A 13,695-nucleotide genomic window follows, 5' to 3' on the forward strand; every position below is an offset into this window, starting at 1 on the left:
CGCCGCCACGCTGCCTTCTTGGCGCTGTTGCTCACCCCCATCTCCTTCTTTGCCGTCGCGAGGAGCTCATTGACCACGGCCACGTCATTGGGATATATCTGCTGCAGCTTGGCATAGTAGTGCTCGACCAGGATGTGGTGCATGATGCGCGGGTCCTTGACCGCCTCCAGCGGCTCGTCGGCAGGGAGGAAGCCGTGCTGTTGCAGGCCCTGCAAGCGCTCCTGCAGGCGCATGGTGGCGCGGAGGACCAGCTTGGCCATGCGCGGGCTGGGGCGGTCGATGCGCTCCTGCTCGGCGAGCATCTCGAGGGCCAGAGCGCGCGAGATGTCGAAGCGCAGGACGTCGCGTAGGCCCTGGAGGGCAGCCAGCAGGCCCGGCCAGTCGTTGGCCTTGCGGAAGCTGTGCAGGATCAGCTTGACCTGGTTCTCGGACAGGCTGCCGCGGCGGGCGCGGTAGTGGCCCGAAAACACCCAGCTGCTGGCGAGCATGTCGCGGAAGACGTCCCTCGCCTGGCGGGCGGCCTGCTCGCGCACCGCGGGCTGAAGCGAAGGGCCCGGGAGCTGGTTGACGGGAAGCGAGCGGAACAGGATCGCAAAGGTGTCGGCGTTGGGCAGGATGTCGTGTTCGTGCACCATAAGGCTGTACAGCTCGCGCGCCTTATCACCCCTGCCCTGCGCGACGGCGGATGCGATCAGCTCGTTCATCATCATCGCATCGCCGCCCATCGCGCACTCCTGGTATGCGACGAATAGCTCCTCTAGGCGGCCAAACAGCGAGCGCTCGCGGTAGTTCTCGGCGAGGATGACAAAGGTCTCGACGGTCGCGCGGGGGACCATGGTGTAGTCGAGCTCAGGGCCCTCGTGGTCCGAGCGGCTGGGCCGGCCGTCGACGAGCTTCGTGGGCCACTCCAGCATGGCATGTCGCTTCCGCAGGTCCACAAAGTTCTTGCGGCTGCGGACCATTGACCAGGCGAGGCGCTCGGCTTTTTGGCGGTTGGCAGCGTCGCCGGTGCGCAGCAGAGCGCCGATGAATCCGTTGACCTGGACCGAGGCAGCCATGACGCCGTTCTTCTGCATATAGGTCAGAACTTCGTAGGCACCGGCGAGATCGCCAGCGCCTATAAGCCGCTTGAGCCACTTCCCGAAGAAGAAGCTATTCCTCAGCTCATTTGGCAGCTTGGACTTGCCGTACAGGTTGACGGTGCCGGCGAACATCATGTCGGTAAAGGCATACATGGCAAAGTCGGTATGCCCATTACTGAGGAAAAGCGCGATCACCTCGTCGTAGTCTTCGATGTCCATCGGCTTCTCGAGCTTGGCGGCCAGGTCGCGCATGCGACGGTACAGCAAGAACCCCCTCTCCGCCGTAGCAGGCTTCGCACAGTATGCACGGATGAGGTGCAGCAGCACACGCGAGTCCGCAGGGGTTGCAGGGCTCGACCGCTGGAGCAAGGCCCTGCTTGTCCGTTCGGCGCGTTCAATGTCGCCCGTGGCAGACCACATGCGCACGCCCAGCTCGAAGTAGGGAATGCCAACGGCCGAGTCCTTACTTCCTAATTCCGGGGCGAGCCTCCTCCACGTGCTGAGAGCCTCGTCAGGAAAGCCAGCCTCAAAAGTGGCCTCGATGGCCAGCAGCTGCTGCTTGGAGGTCATGGGCACACCAGCCTTCGTCATAACCTGGGCCAGCATACGGACGTGAGGCATTCTGTAGAAGTTCTCTGACCCTTCGGAGGAGAAGACAGCCCATAAGGCATCCCAGACCTCCTTGGCCACAATCGTCTGCGGCCAGGCGAGGACCGCTAAGAGGGGGTGGAAGGCTTTCCACGCAGAGGCGATGTGCTTCCTCTGCAGCTTGCTGTGTTTCAGGGCCAATACTGCCGCCCTCAGATGCTGGAGGAGCAGGGAGGCTTGATTGTCTCGTAGCTGAAGCTGTTTCTTGCCATGGTCGGCCTCGGAGAAGCGGATGGCCGGAAGATCCGTGCTGATGTCGCTCCCAGGCCCGTCGTACGTCTTGAGCACCTCCTGGAGGGCCTCGATCGATCCTGGCGGGCCATGCTTTTCCAGGATCCTCTCCAGTACGCCTGTCATGCGCTCAAGCTTTGGCAGGGCCTCCTCGAGCCTGGTCATCTTGGCCGTGATGCTGGCCTGCAGCTCCTCGAGGTCCTCGAAATCGGGCTCATCCTCACCGTCGTCGTCCTCGAGCCGCGTGACCTGGCCTGTTCTTGGGTCCTTTTCGAAATATTTGACGACCACACCTTTGTGTGTATCTTGTTTGGGCGTTTTGCGGGAAGAGCTTGGTTCTGCCGCCTTCACCTTGTAACCATCTTGACTCCTGTGGCTGTTGGCGTAGCCTCTCGCAAAGCTTTGCGCCGGCGGACAAGAACTGCCGAGTGATGCCAGACGACAGGAGCGACAGATGTAGGAATTCCTGCGGGTGGCCAGTTCAAGAAGAGCAGATCTTGGAGGCATGGATGTTCAGAGCTGGTGCGAAGTAGGCCATGTGTGTGTTGCGATGCTGAATTTTGTTGGTCGATTGATCCAGCCAGTCTAAGTCAAGTCAAGCCTACCTGAAGTAGCGATTTGAAAACCAGTTAGATGTTGGTTCATCCGTTGTCGCCGTCGCCGCCGCCTAAAAAATTCTTATCAGCGCGACCGAGACGCGATAAGCAGGGTCCTATTTCCTAAAACGGTAGGCGGTCTAAATTATTTTTTGGGGACTTTGGAGCGCAAATGGAAGGAAGCAGAGAAGTTGTACTATCCATCCGATATCTTCTCTAAACTTCGTTTTCTTTTTCCTTCACTCGTTGAAAACCACCACCTGATTTGAAGACAGCAATCAACAAGACCACAATCAAGAATATGCCTCAGAAAAACCTCTTGACATAACAAACAACTACCCCAAAGCCAAGCCATGTCAACACCAAATCCAGACTTCCTCCGCTTCACCGGCCACAAGTCCTTCACCCACCGCCTCCTCCTCTCGACCCTCACCGGTCGTCCCGTCCATATTTCGGGCATCCGAAGCTCCTCGCCGACCGCACCAGGCCTCGCCACTCATGAGGTCTCTTTCCTCCGCCTGCTCGAGGCCGTGACCAACGGCTCCTCGATGCAGATCTCCTACACCGGCACAACAATCACCTACCACCCAGGCCTCATCACCGGCACCATCGCCGGGTCGGGCGCCTCCGCCGACGACGTCATCGAGCACTCGCTGCCGGCCAACTGCACACGCGGCGTCACCTACTTCCTGCTCCCCCTGGCCGTCCTTGCCCCCTTCTCCAAGGCCCACATGAACGTGCGCTTCTCCGGCCCCGGCGTCATCACCTCCGCCACAGCCACAGGCGACATGTCTGTCGACAGCTTCCGCACCGCCATCCTCCCGCTGTACGGCCTCTTCGGCATCCCTCCCGCCCGCATCGAGCTCAGAGTCCTGCAGAGGTCCTGCCCCGGCCCCCGCGGCGGCGGCGGCGGCGGACTCGTCGAGCTGCGCTTCGCCAGCCAGGTGCGCCTGCCCAAGACCCTCCACCTCAACCGCTCCCCAGGCCGCATACGCCGAATCCGTGGCGTCGCCTACTGCACCGGTGTGTCGGCGAGCAACAACGCCCGCATGATCCACGAGGCGAGGCGCGTGTTGAACCCGCTCGTGTCGGATATCCACATCGCCGCCCAGTATGATCCCGCGCCGCTGGTCCCGGACAAGAACACCCCTGGCGGCAAGGGGAAGAAGAAGCTGGGAATTGGGTTTGGGCTGAGCCTGGTCGCTGAGTCGAGCGTGCCTGGGGTGTTGTACTCGGCCGATGTGGTGGCGCCGCCCGAGGGTGGTGTGGTTCCTGAGGAGATCGGGACAAGGTGTGCCTATCAACTGGCCGAAGTGATACGGCAGGGTGGGTGTGTGAGCTGGTCGGGAGCGAGGACGGTGCTTACATTAATGGCAATGGGATCAGAAGATGTCGGACGGTTGAGGATAAGTAAGGAGGCGCTGGGCACAGAGGAGATATTGGGACTGGCAAGAGATCTGAGAAAGTTTGGCGCTGCAAGTTGGGGCTTAAGACCTGTGGATGATGATGACCCAGAAGACATCATAGTCTCGGTCAAGGGCACTGGAGTTGGAAACGTCGGCAGGAAAATGGCATAATTGCCAAGAATTTGAGACGACATCATCATCATTATCATCATGTCTATGTTGTTCCGCCACCCTGCTGTCTCCTGACCCGCCGCTGACCATCGGCGGCCATCGCTGCCAGTCTGCTGGTATATCCTGTCAACTGTAGAGAATAGGCTGCCGTACTGGAACCGCTGGTGCTATCCACGACCAATGTGCGAAGCGCGTGCACGACATGGAAATTGGCCAACAGACCGTTTCCAGACATCAGCACGTCCACCAAGCTCGGCCTGTCCGGTCCGTCGTCCTCAGAATGTGAGCCAGCCATTGTTCTCAATATTCGCTGGTATCGAGCCTCTAAAATACCAGATGCTCCGCCGTTGTCGTCTGTTGTAGCTGAAGGGTTTCGACTATTTGTTAATGGTCGCATCTCGATGTTGTTTGTGTCGTCCGCGCCGAGCGGATCGTCCCTCATGATACCTCGCTCCTCCGAGTCTAGATCCTGTCTCGATGCCTGTGCCCCTGTTACGAGGTCGACGGCCGCCGTGGGCACACCAAGTGGTGTGGTAGTGTTCGCGCTCTTGGGAAACCCACCGGCAGACACTCTCCGCAGCGTGATTTCGATCTGCTTGAGGCGGTCCTTCTCCACCGAGACTGCGCACATTATGCACTGCAGCAAAAGTATCAAGCAGTCGAGGAGTAAGAGGCCAAGCCTGGATGTGGGAGCCTTCTGCCCAATGAAGTCGATGATGACGCCCCCGTGCAGGTAGCCACGCATGGTCTCACTTCCTTGAGGGAGTGAAAATATGAGATGGGAGAGAATGCACAGTATGTTGGAGGCGAGTATGGTGTATATCTGCGGTCGGGGCGCAGGCACGAGTTTGAGAAAGTCCTCGGGTTTTGGTGTCAGGTACAAGTACTGGATGGATGAGCGCAGGACTAGGCGCGCGAAGGAACAACTTTTGTGAGCGAAACAACGTCAGAACGGACATATACACATACACACACACAGAGAGGCACATCGCCAGGGGAGACAACTTCGTGGAAAGGTCTCACGACATACTCCATATAGTACAGTGCACATAGCTCGGCGAAGACGACGACATCCAGGCTGCTCATGAGGTGCGTCATGAACTCGAGCTTCTTAGCGATGCCAGCCTTGGCCCGTCGCACCCGGGAGGACGTCCGCCGCCGACCATCACGGCGCGCGGCTCCTCTTGATCTCTCGACGAATGCCTGTTGACTTGATCCCTCACCGGCGTTATCGTCGTCCTGGGAGCCGGCATCGCTGTCGTTCTCGTCGCGTGCTGGCAAGCGGGCCGTGTCGCTCGCTGCTGTGGGATCATCGTTCATAGCTCCGCCGCATCTGATGAAGGAGGCTTTCTCGGATTAGATGGGATGATGTAGGCTTTACATGTTATGATGTGGCGTCTAGAGGATGGGAGAGCTAGCCGTCGATAGGTAGGCGGAGGTGAGCAAAGGTTGGGTGGTGGCTCGCGCAGATGTGTCCGTGTACGCACGCAGCGTTGAGTTGGAAAGGATAGAGTTGGACTGACGCTGCCGGAAGGAAGACGTCAATGTCGCTTGGCTAAGAGCAACAATTATGGGCTACGGCCGGGCGCTAAGGGCTTTGGGCCGCTGCACAAACAGAAGCATGCGGTGGACGGTAGTGGGCTGCTCCAGCGGGGGTTGTTCAGGCTAGAGCCCTTGGTGGGGCATTGGGCTCTGCAGGGTTCAGCGGGCTGCTGCTGCAAAGCGAATTGTTTGACTGCCCCTCCTCGTTTGTTGCTGTGACTCAAATTCCCGTTCGGAGCCCCTCGCAACCATACCAACACTTCCACCGTGCCCTCGTCACAGAAATCGATTCTGCGCTCGACGATAAATCTCAACATGGCGACTTCAGGGGACCTGACAATGGAGGTTCTCCAGGCTCTGTCCAAGACATCCCCGATCCAGTCCCAGGAGGCTTTCCCCCAGTCGTCCTTCGGCGAGCTCAAGGCAGCCCTCGACCGTCTCGCCTCGAGATCTATGGTCACATACGAACAGATTGAGAAGGATGATGCTGTACTTGAGCCAGAGGCAGAGCAGATCGTCGCCAATGGCAGTCACGAGGCCCGGGTGTTTGAGGCCCTGCGCCAGGCCGTGGAGGGGCTCAGCGTGCAGGACCTAGAAAAGACGATTGGTGACAAAAATGTGACCAAGGTCGGCCAGGGCAAGGCCTTCAAGGAGAAGTGGATATCCAAGACGAGCGATGGCAAGCTTAAGGCTTCTGTGAGTATCTTCCCCCTATAAGGCCGGGCTGGGCAGGCTTAGGGGCGCGAGGCTGATTGTATACACAGGTGGACTCTATTCAGGATGTCACTCGGGAACAGCTGCAGACGATCAAGGACACGCGTGCCCACCCCAACGCCAAGGTCGTCACCGACCTCAAGAAGCGTAAGCTCGTCAGGCTACAGAAGGTCATCCATTTTAAAATACAAAAGGGCGACAAGTTCGCACTCGAGATAACGAAGGAGGAGACGGACCTGACGGCCGACATGCTGCAGTCCGGAGCGTGGAAGTCAGCAACCTTCAAGCCCTACAATTTCAAAGCCCTGGGCGCAGACCAGCACGCAGGAGCACTCCACCCCCTCAACAAGGTGCGGTCCGAGTTCCGTCAGATTTTCTTCGAGATGGGTTTCGAGGAGATGCCTACCAACAAGTTCGTCGAGTCGGGCTTCTGGAACTTCGACGCCCTCTTCGTCCCACAACAACATCCCGCCCGTGACCTGCAAGATACCTTCTACATCTCAGACCCAAAGCGCGCCGACCCGCCGAGGGCCACGTCGCCGGATGACAAGGCCGACTATAAGACGTATTGGGAGAACGTCAGGGCGGTGCACGAGAACGGCAAGTTTGGCTCGATTGGTTACAGATACCCTTGGTCGGAGGAGGAGTCGTTGAGGCTGGTGCTGCGCACACACACGACGGCCATCTCGACGGCCATGCTGCACAAGCTGGCGCAGCAGAAGGGCCCTGACGGCCGGCCACCACCCGCCCGGTACTTCTCAATTGACAGAGTGTTCCGCAATGAGACGGTGGACGCAACACATCTTGCCGAGTTTCACCAGGTTGAGGGTGTGATTGCGGACTATGGCCTGACGCTGGGTGGGCTGATGGAGTTCATGGAGATCTTCTTCAACAAGATGGGCATCACAGATCTCAAGTTCAAGCCCGCCTACAACCCGTACACTGAGCCGAGTATGGAGATCTTCAGCTACCACAAGGGCCTGAATAAGCTGGTCGAGATTGGCAACAGCGGCATGTTCCGACCCGAGATGCTGGAGGCCATGGGCCTGCCCAAGGACCTAAGGGTCTACGGTTGGGGCCTGAGTCTGGAGAGACCGACCATGATCAAGTACGGCATCTCTAATATCCGTGAGCTGTTGGGCCACAAGGTGGACCTCAACTTCATCGAGCGGAATCCTGCTGTTCGTCTAGATAAAAATTAGAAGGCAACAATGTATAGATGATCAGTACAAAAGCGGCAGTCAAAAGTTTTCCTCCAAAAGAAAAGAGATGGGATTCGGCGCGAGCATACGAATAAGGTTCTTGCTAGACTCGGTGTTCTTCCTTCCGGAGTAGCAGCACTTTATTTTGAGCAGTATCTTGAGAGCTATCAAGGTTGTGTCTGTGAAGAGGAGTTTCTAAGAAGAAGAGAGAAAGATAAAGCAGCAGTGACCAGATCCAGTACCCCCCCCCCCCCCGGGTTTCTTCAAGGACCTCGGCAGGGAGCTCAACATATTCATTGTTCTAATTCATGAACACAGCCTCCAAAGGGAACTTGCTTGAAGTTTGTGAATGGATTTTTCCGTTTCAGGTGTTGCCCAAATGTAAAATATGCATGGACAGCCTTTGGTCCGCATGGGCCAAAAGGGTTAAGAGATTATACAGGTGCGTGCAACTGATCCTAGCTGATTCTTTGCTAACATAGCAATATAAGCTGGTATTTTCAACTCATAAGCACATACGACCATAGGTAGTGGAGAACTTGGGATCCCGTCTGCTCTCCCCTAAATAAGCCACTAACCGCCGGATTAGTAGTTAAGTGGGTGACCATTAGCGAATACCCGGTGTTGTATGTTTTTGCAATTTTGTGTTTTCGTTACTGTCTTCGATCTCACCAGTCATTGGCTTTTTTGTTTTATTTTATCTTTGTTGTTTCTTTATTCCTACTTTTCTCCTTTCTCTCTCGTCTTCTTTTCATTCATTTTTTTTTGTCTGGGGGAGGGGGGTTGCCTTTGCTCTTATCAAATTTTGCGCTACAGCTCTTTGGGTTCCTGTCGATTGGCAATGGCTCTGGAGCCATCAGTTGAGAATGTTGCTGGGCTTGCCTGGGCAACAGTGAAATGCTCAATGCTTAGCAAGGATTTCATTCTTGTGTTGCAGTGTCTTGGGCACGAGTACAACTGTTTCCCTTTTATTCAACCGCCATGCTTACATCGACTTTCATTTGCGGGTTGCGGCACGTAGCGAGCAGAATTCCGTCATTGCCCCAGTTCTCAATCTCGATTACCGAATTCAGATAGCTGCAGCTACTGTGTACTTCAGTGCTCCGGACATCGGCCTTACCTCGCAAGCGCTATGCAGCTTGAAGGTCAAAATTTTTAATATCCTAAATTTTTTATTACCTCTGTCGTCCTACCTAAGCACCAAAGGAGCAGAGGCTCACAGACTCCCCCATGACTCTTCGACCTGAGGTATGGGCTGTCTAACGGGAAAAGGCTAGTGACCAGCGAAAAAAAAAATGAAGATCAACAACTTGAGAGGAGAGAAAGTGGATGGGGACGATGGAGTAGTAAAAAAGAAAAAGAGTCATGAATGGTTCTTGGATCGACGGCGCCGTATACACAGTTCCAAGCTGAGCCAGCAAGGAAAGCAGATCGGAGCTTTTCGTTATCTTATCATTGCGACCAGGGTCCTTTATTTCCTTTCTGATCGTAAAATCTTAGCGGGCACTGGCGGGGTCTCGTATGAATCACAGCCTTTTGACTACTTTAAATTCAGCCTCGACAACTCGTCAATTGGGCGTAAAGAGAGGGCGGAAACGGTGACCTGAGCTTCCACCGGTACATTATTGCGGTCCTTCGCCGTTGCGCGCCGTCTCCCACCTCCCTCCTCCTCAACAGCTCAGCTCCCCTCCTTCCAACCATGGCGCCGACCATGTCCTTGGGAGGTCCATTGCGAGCTCCCGCCCTCCTCCGACATGGTCGCCGGCTCCCAGTTCCTGCCACGCAGTCGATCAGGGCCTTCACAGCGGCGAGTACCAATGCTGTCAACAGAATACCTGCCCAGACCAGGCAATCTCTCCAGAAGAGGAATTTCATGACCACCGCCCGATGTCTTGCGACCGCGGCTGCCCAGTCCGCGCCCAACCCGCAGGCCTACATCCAGAGCGGTGTGGTCAAGCCCAAGGAGATTGTTGATGTGAAGAAAGTGCTGGTCATTGGCTCTGGTGGTCTGGCCATTGGTCAGGCTGGAGAGTTTGACTACTCCGGTTCGTTTGCTGGCACCCTTCTCAAGTAGCTGTGATCACCAAGCTATCAGGAGCTGTTGGAGCGGTGACGGATGAGTCACGCACTGCCTAGTACGACGAGAAACTTGAGTGCTGACTATGATGGATAAACTATACAGGCTCACAAGCTCTGAAGGCACTGAAGGAGGCAGGCGTCAAGTCTGTTCTGATCAACCCGAACATCGCCACCATCCAGACCAACCACTTCATCGCCGACGAGATCTACTACCGTATGTGCGCCCCTTGTTGGCCTTGGCGCCATAACTCCGCCTATTTGCCCCCTCCAATGGACTTGCTTGATACAATGCGACGCTCTGAAGCGCTTTGTGGCCCTGCGCAAAGGCTGGCAGAAGGCCAAATGCTGACATTGAACCATCCCCAACAGTCCCCGTCACCCCCGAATACGTCACCTACGTGATCGAGCGTGAAAAGCCTGATGGCATCTTCCTCTCCTTTGGTGGGCAGACCGCCCTGAACCTCGGTGTCCAGATGCAGCGTCAGGGACTGTTTGAGAAGTACGGCGTCAAGGTGCTGGGAACCAGTGTCCGGACACTTGAGCTTAGCGAGGACCGTGACCTCTTCGCCAAGGCTTTGGAGGAGATCAACATCCCCATCGCAAAGTCTATTGCTGTCAACACCGTCGAAGAGGCGCTTGATGCCGCCAAGAACATCGGATATCCCATCATCGTCCGTGCCGCGTATGCTCTTGGTGGTCTCGGTTCCGGTTTCGCCAACAATGAGGAGGAGCTCCGTAACATGGCCGCTCGATCATTGACGCTCTCGCCTCAGATCCTGGTTGAGAAGTCCCTCAAGGGCTGGAAGGAAGTGGAATATGAAGTCGTCCGGGACGCCAACAACAATTGCATCACCGTGTGCAATATGGAAAACTTCGATCCTCTCGGCATTCACACGGGTGACTCCATCGTCGTTGCGCCCAGTCAGACCCTGAGTGATGAGGAGTATCATATGCTCCGTTCGGCTGCCATCAAGATTGTTCGTCACCTGGGCGTCGTTGGCGAGTGCAATGTTCAATATTGCCTGCAGCCCGACGGCCTGGACTACAGGGTCATTGAAGTCAACGCCCGTCTCTCACGGTCCTCTGCTCTCGCCTCTAAGGCCACTGGATATCCTCTTGCGTACACTGCAGCGAAAATCGGCCTTGGACACAGTCTGCCTGAGCTCCCCAACGCCGTGACCAAGACCACTACTGCGAACTTCGAGCCGTCGCTGGATTACATAGTCACCAAGATTCCTCGATGGGATCTCTCCAAGTTCCAACACGTCAAGCGCGACATCGGCAGCGCTATGAAGTCAGTTGGCGAGGTGATGGCTATCGGCCGTACCTTTGAGGAGTCCTTCCAGAAGGCCATTCGCCAGGTCGACCCCAAGTTTGTTGGTTTCCAGGGTGACAAGTTCGCCGACCTGGACTACGAGCTGCAGAACCCGACCGATCGTCGCTGGCTGGCCGTCGGCCAAGCCATGCTGCACGAGAACTACACCGTTGACAGGGTCCACGACCTGACCAAGATCGACAAGTGGTTCTTGCACAAGCTGCAAAACATTGTGGACTGCACCAGGGAGCTCCAGTCAGTGGGCAGCCTTGAGGGCCTCAAGAAGGACCTGGTGATGAAGTCCAAGAAGATGGGTTTCTCGGACAAGCAGATCGCCCACACCGTGAACAGCACAGAGGACAAGGTCCGCGCCCTTCGTTTGCAGTACGGCATCAGGCCATGGGTCAAGAAGATTGACACTCTTGCTGCTGAGTTCCCTGCCGACACGAACTACCTGTATACCACATACAATGCCTCAACTCACGACGTGACCTTTGAGGATAAGGGTACTATCATCCTGGGCAGTGGAGTGTACCGCATCGGTAGCTCTGTTGAGTTTGACTGGTGTGCTGTGAGTGCTACTCAGGCTCTGCGAAAGATGGGTCACAAGACCGTCATGATCAACGTAAGTTATTGGATCCCTTCTTTTCTACATGACCGACAGCACACAGGTCCATAATGGCTAACTCGTATTTTACTCGAACCCAAAAAGTATAACCCCGAGACCTACAGGTAAGCATCAAGCCCTACTATACCAGCGGCCCATATTTGTGTGTACATATTGTATTGACAGGGTTATAGTACCGACTTCGATACCGCTGATAAGCTGTACTTTGAAGAGTTAAGCTATGAGCGCGTTATGGATATCTACGAACTCGAATCTGCTAGCGGCGTTGTTGTCTCCGTCGGAGGCCAGCTGCCTCAGAACATTGCTCTCCGTCTCCAGGAGGCTGGAGGTGCTAACGTTCTCGGCACTGACCCCAAGGACATCGACAAGGCCGAGGACCGTCAAAAGTTCTCTGCCATCCTGGATAGCATTGGTCTCGACCAGCCTGCATGGAAAGAGTTGACCTCGGTCAAGGAGGCTGAGAACTTTGCTGAGCAGGTTGGCTACCCTGTGCTCGTCCGCCCCAGCTATGTCCTGTCCGGTGCTGCCATGACGGTCATCCGAAGCAAGGATGAGCTCAAGGATAAGCTGGAGGCCGCCAGCAATGTTTCGCCCGACCACCCCGTCGTCATCAGCAAGTTCATCGAGGGCGCTCAAGAAATTGACGTCGACGGTGTCGCATCCGAAGGCAAGCTGATCGTGCACGCCGTCAGCGAGCACGTCGAGCAGGCCGGTGTTCACTCTGGTGACGCTACCCTGGTGCTCCCTCCCACTACGCTAGATGAGACCACCATGGGACGTGTCAAGGAGATTGCTGAAAAGGTCGCGAAGGCCTGGAACATCACTGGGCCTTTCAACATGCAGATCATCAAGGCCGAGGACCCTGAGGGTGGCGAGCCACAGCTCAAGATTATCGAGTGCAACCTTCGTGCCTCTCGATCCTTCCCCTTTGTCAGCAAGGTTCTTGGCACCAACTTCATTGACGTGGCCACCAAGGCCCTTGTCGGTGAGGATGTCCCTGCTCCCACCGACCTGATGGCTGTCAAGCGCGATTACCTTGCGACCAAGGTTCCGCAATTCTCATGGACCCGCCTGGCCGGTGCTGACCCCTTCCTCGGTGTGGAAATGGCTTCCACGGGTGAGATGGCCTGCTTCGGCAAGGACCTGGTCGAGGCATACTGGACATCTCTGCAGTCTGCCATGAACTTCCGTGTGCCCGAGCCCGGCGAGGGTCTGCTGTTTGGCGGTGAACTCAAGAAGGAGTGGTTGACCAAGATCATCGACTACGTGTCTCCTCTTGGCTATAAGCTGTACGCTGCGGACAAGGAGGTCAAGCAGTTCCTCGAGTCGACGGCCAAGAACAAGGTGAACGTCGAGGTGATCGAGTTCCCCAAGGAGGACAAGAGAGCCCTCCGTGAGGTGTTCAAGAAGTATGACATCCGTGGTGTCTTCAACCTTGCCCGTGCCAGGGGCAAGACGGTCATGGATGTGGACTATGTGATGCGTCGGAATGCGGTCGACTTTGGTGTCCCGCTGTTCATGGAGCCTCAGGTACGTCTTTTTTCTATCCCTCTCTGGCCTTTTTCCCCCTTCTCGTGCCCAAACCCACCATTATGGAATACGAGCTGATATTGATCTCTTCAGACTGCTATCCTCTTTGCTCAATGCATGAGCGAGAAGCTTCCCCGGCCCGAGGGTATCCCGCCCGAGGTTCGCCGGTGGTCCGAGTTCCTCCAAGGAAAGCCTCTATAGATTTGAATCAAAAACCAAATATGGCTTTCTGATGTGTAAGGTTATCAAATGTGGGGAGGCCCAGCCACCTTGGTCTGTTTCAACTGGCGTTGATGGGCTTTTGTTGTCATTGCGTTCATGTATGTGTATTTAAGGCGGGTTAACTGAGGAAAGGAGGGGAGGAAAAGAGGAGAGAAAAAAAAATCAAAACAAACAAGGAAAATGCCACGCAAGGGTCATCCTCCTGCCTTGTTAGAGGCATCTTGAAGGACGTGTGGATTTTGGGGGACAGAGGGAGGACCTTTTCAAAGGATTTGGGCTTTAGTCCTGGTTTTGTGATGGAAGGAAAAAAAGATAGATCTGGTGTTTGA

At 55.9% G+C, this 13,695-nt stretch overlaps 6 protein-coding genes across 6 annotated transcripts; 3 read left to right on the forward strand and 3 right to left on the reverse strand.

The window, feature by feature from the left end:
- Positions 1 to 290: 290 nt before the first annotated feature.
- On the reverse strand, positions 291 to 1,853 carry M406DRAFT_237071 (uncharacterized protein; the record flags this gene model as incomplete). The annotated part of the gene is made up of 2 exons (XM_040916052.1): positions 291 to 1,548; positions 1,723 to 1,853. Coding segments are annotated over 2 exons (1,389 nt in total), but the record flags the coding sequence as incomplete, so codon positions are not given.
- A 940-nt stretch (positions 1,854 to 2,793) lies between these two features.
- M406DRAFT_357437 (18S rRNA biogenesis protein) lies at positions 2,794 to 4,164 on the forward strand. Its single transcript, XM_040923676.1, has one exon. It carries the CDS (start codon positions 2,911 to 2,913, stop codon positions 4,132 to 4,134), a length of 1,224 nt encoding a protein of 407 aa, XP_040773382.1. The 5' UTR covers positions 2,794 to 2,910; the 3' UTR covers positions 4,135 to 4,164.
- On the reverse strand, positions 4,148 to 5,495 carry M406DRAFT_357439 (DUF1746-domain-containing protein). Its single transcript, XM_040923677.1, has 2 exons — positions 5,165 to 5,495; positions 4,148 to 5,060 (listed from the first exon to the last, which is right to left on the reverse strand). Exons 1-2 carry the CDS (start codon positions 5,452 to 5,454, stop codon positions 4,178 to 4,180), a joined length of 1,173 nt encoding a protein of 390 aa, XP_040773383.1. The 5' UTR covers positions 5,455 to 5,495; the 3' UTR covers positions 4,148 to 4,177.
- Positions 5,496 to 5,991: 496 nt separating this feature from the next.
- On the forward strand, positions 5,992 to 7,592 carry M406DRAFT_332787 (uncharacterized protein; the record flags this gene model as incomplete). The annotated part of the gene is made up of 2 exons (XM_040920780.1): positions 5,992 to 6,372; positions 6,441 to 7,592. 2 exons carry the CDS (start codon positions 5,992 to 5,994, stop codon positions 7,590 to 7,592), a joined length of 1,533 nt encoding a protein of 510 aa, XP_040773384.1.
- A 500-nt stretch (positions 7,593 to 8,092) lies between these two features.
- Positions 8,093 to 8,242, reverse strand: M406DRAFT_46866 (uncharacterized protein; the record flags this gene model as incomplete). The annotated part of the gene is made up of 1 exon (XM_040924316.1): positions 8,093 to 8,242. A coding segment is annotated over one exon (150 nt), but the record flags the coding sequence as incomplete, so codon positions are not given.
- A 1,061-nt stretch (positions 8,243 to 9,303) lies between these two features.
- M406DRAFT_63323 (uncharacterized protein) lies at positions 9,304 to 13,345 on the forward strand (the record flags this gene model as incomplete). The annotated part of the gene is made up of 6 exons (XM_040924831.1): positions 9,304 to 9,637; positions 9,775 to 9,885; positions 10,041 to 11,611; positions 11,699 to 11,718; positions 11,788 to 13,144; positions 13,238 to 13,345. The coding sequence occupies 6 exons, from the start codon at positions 9,304 to 9,306 to the stop codon at positions 13,343 to 13,345; spliced, it is 3,501 nt and encodes a 1,166-aa protein (XP_040773386.1).
- Positions 13,346 to 13,695: the final 350 nt, after the last annotated feature.

The sequence above is a fragment of the Cryphonectria parasitica genome, assembly GCF_011745365.1.
Source record: "Cryphonectria parasitica EP155 unplaced genomic scaffold M406scaffold_7, whole genome shotgun sequence".
Taxonomy (NCBI): domain Eukaryota; kingdom Fungi; phylum Ascomycota; class Sordariomycetes; order Diaporthales; family Cryphonectriaceae; genus Cryphonectria; species Cryphonectria parasitica.

Excerpts from the sequence above, each read along its gene's own strand:
- M406DRAFT_357437 (XM_040923676.1), top strand. The coding sequence starts at position 2,911 with ATGTCAACACCAAATCCAGACTTCCTCCGCTTCACCGGCCACAAGTCC.
- M406DRAFT_357439 (XM_040923677.1), bottom strand. The coding sequence starts at position 5,454 with ATGAACGATGATCCCACAGCAGCGAGCGACACGGCCCGCTTGCCAGCA. Across the intron at positions 5,061-5,164 it reads TGTGCACTGTACTATATGGA|TTGTTCCTTCGCGCGCCTAG; the intron begins GTATGTCGTGAG and ends CGCTCACAAAAG.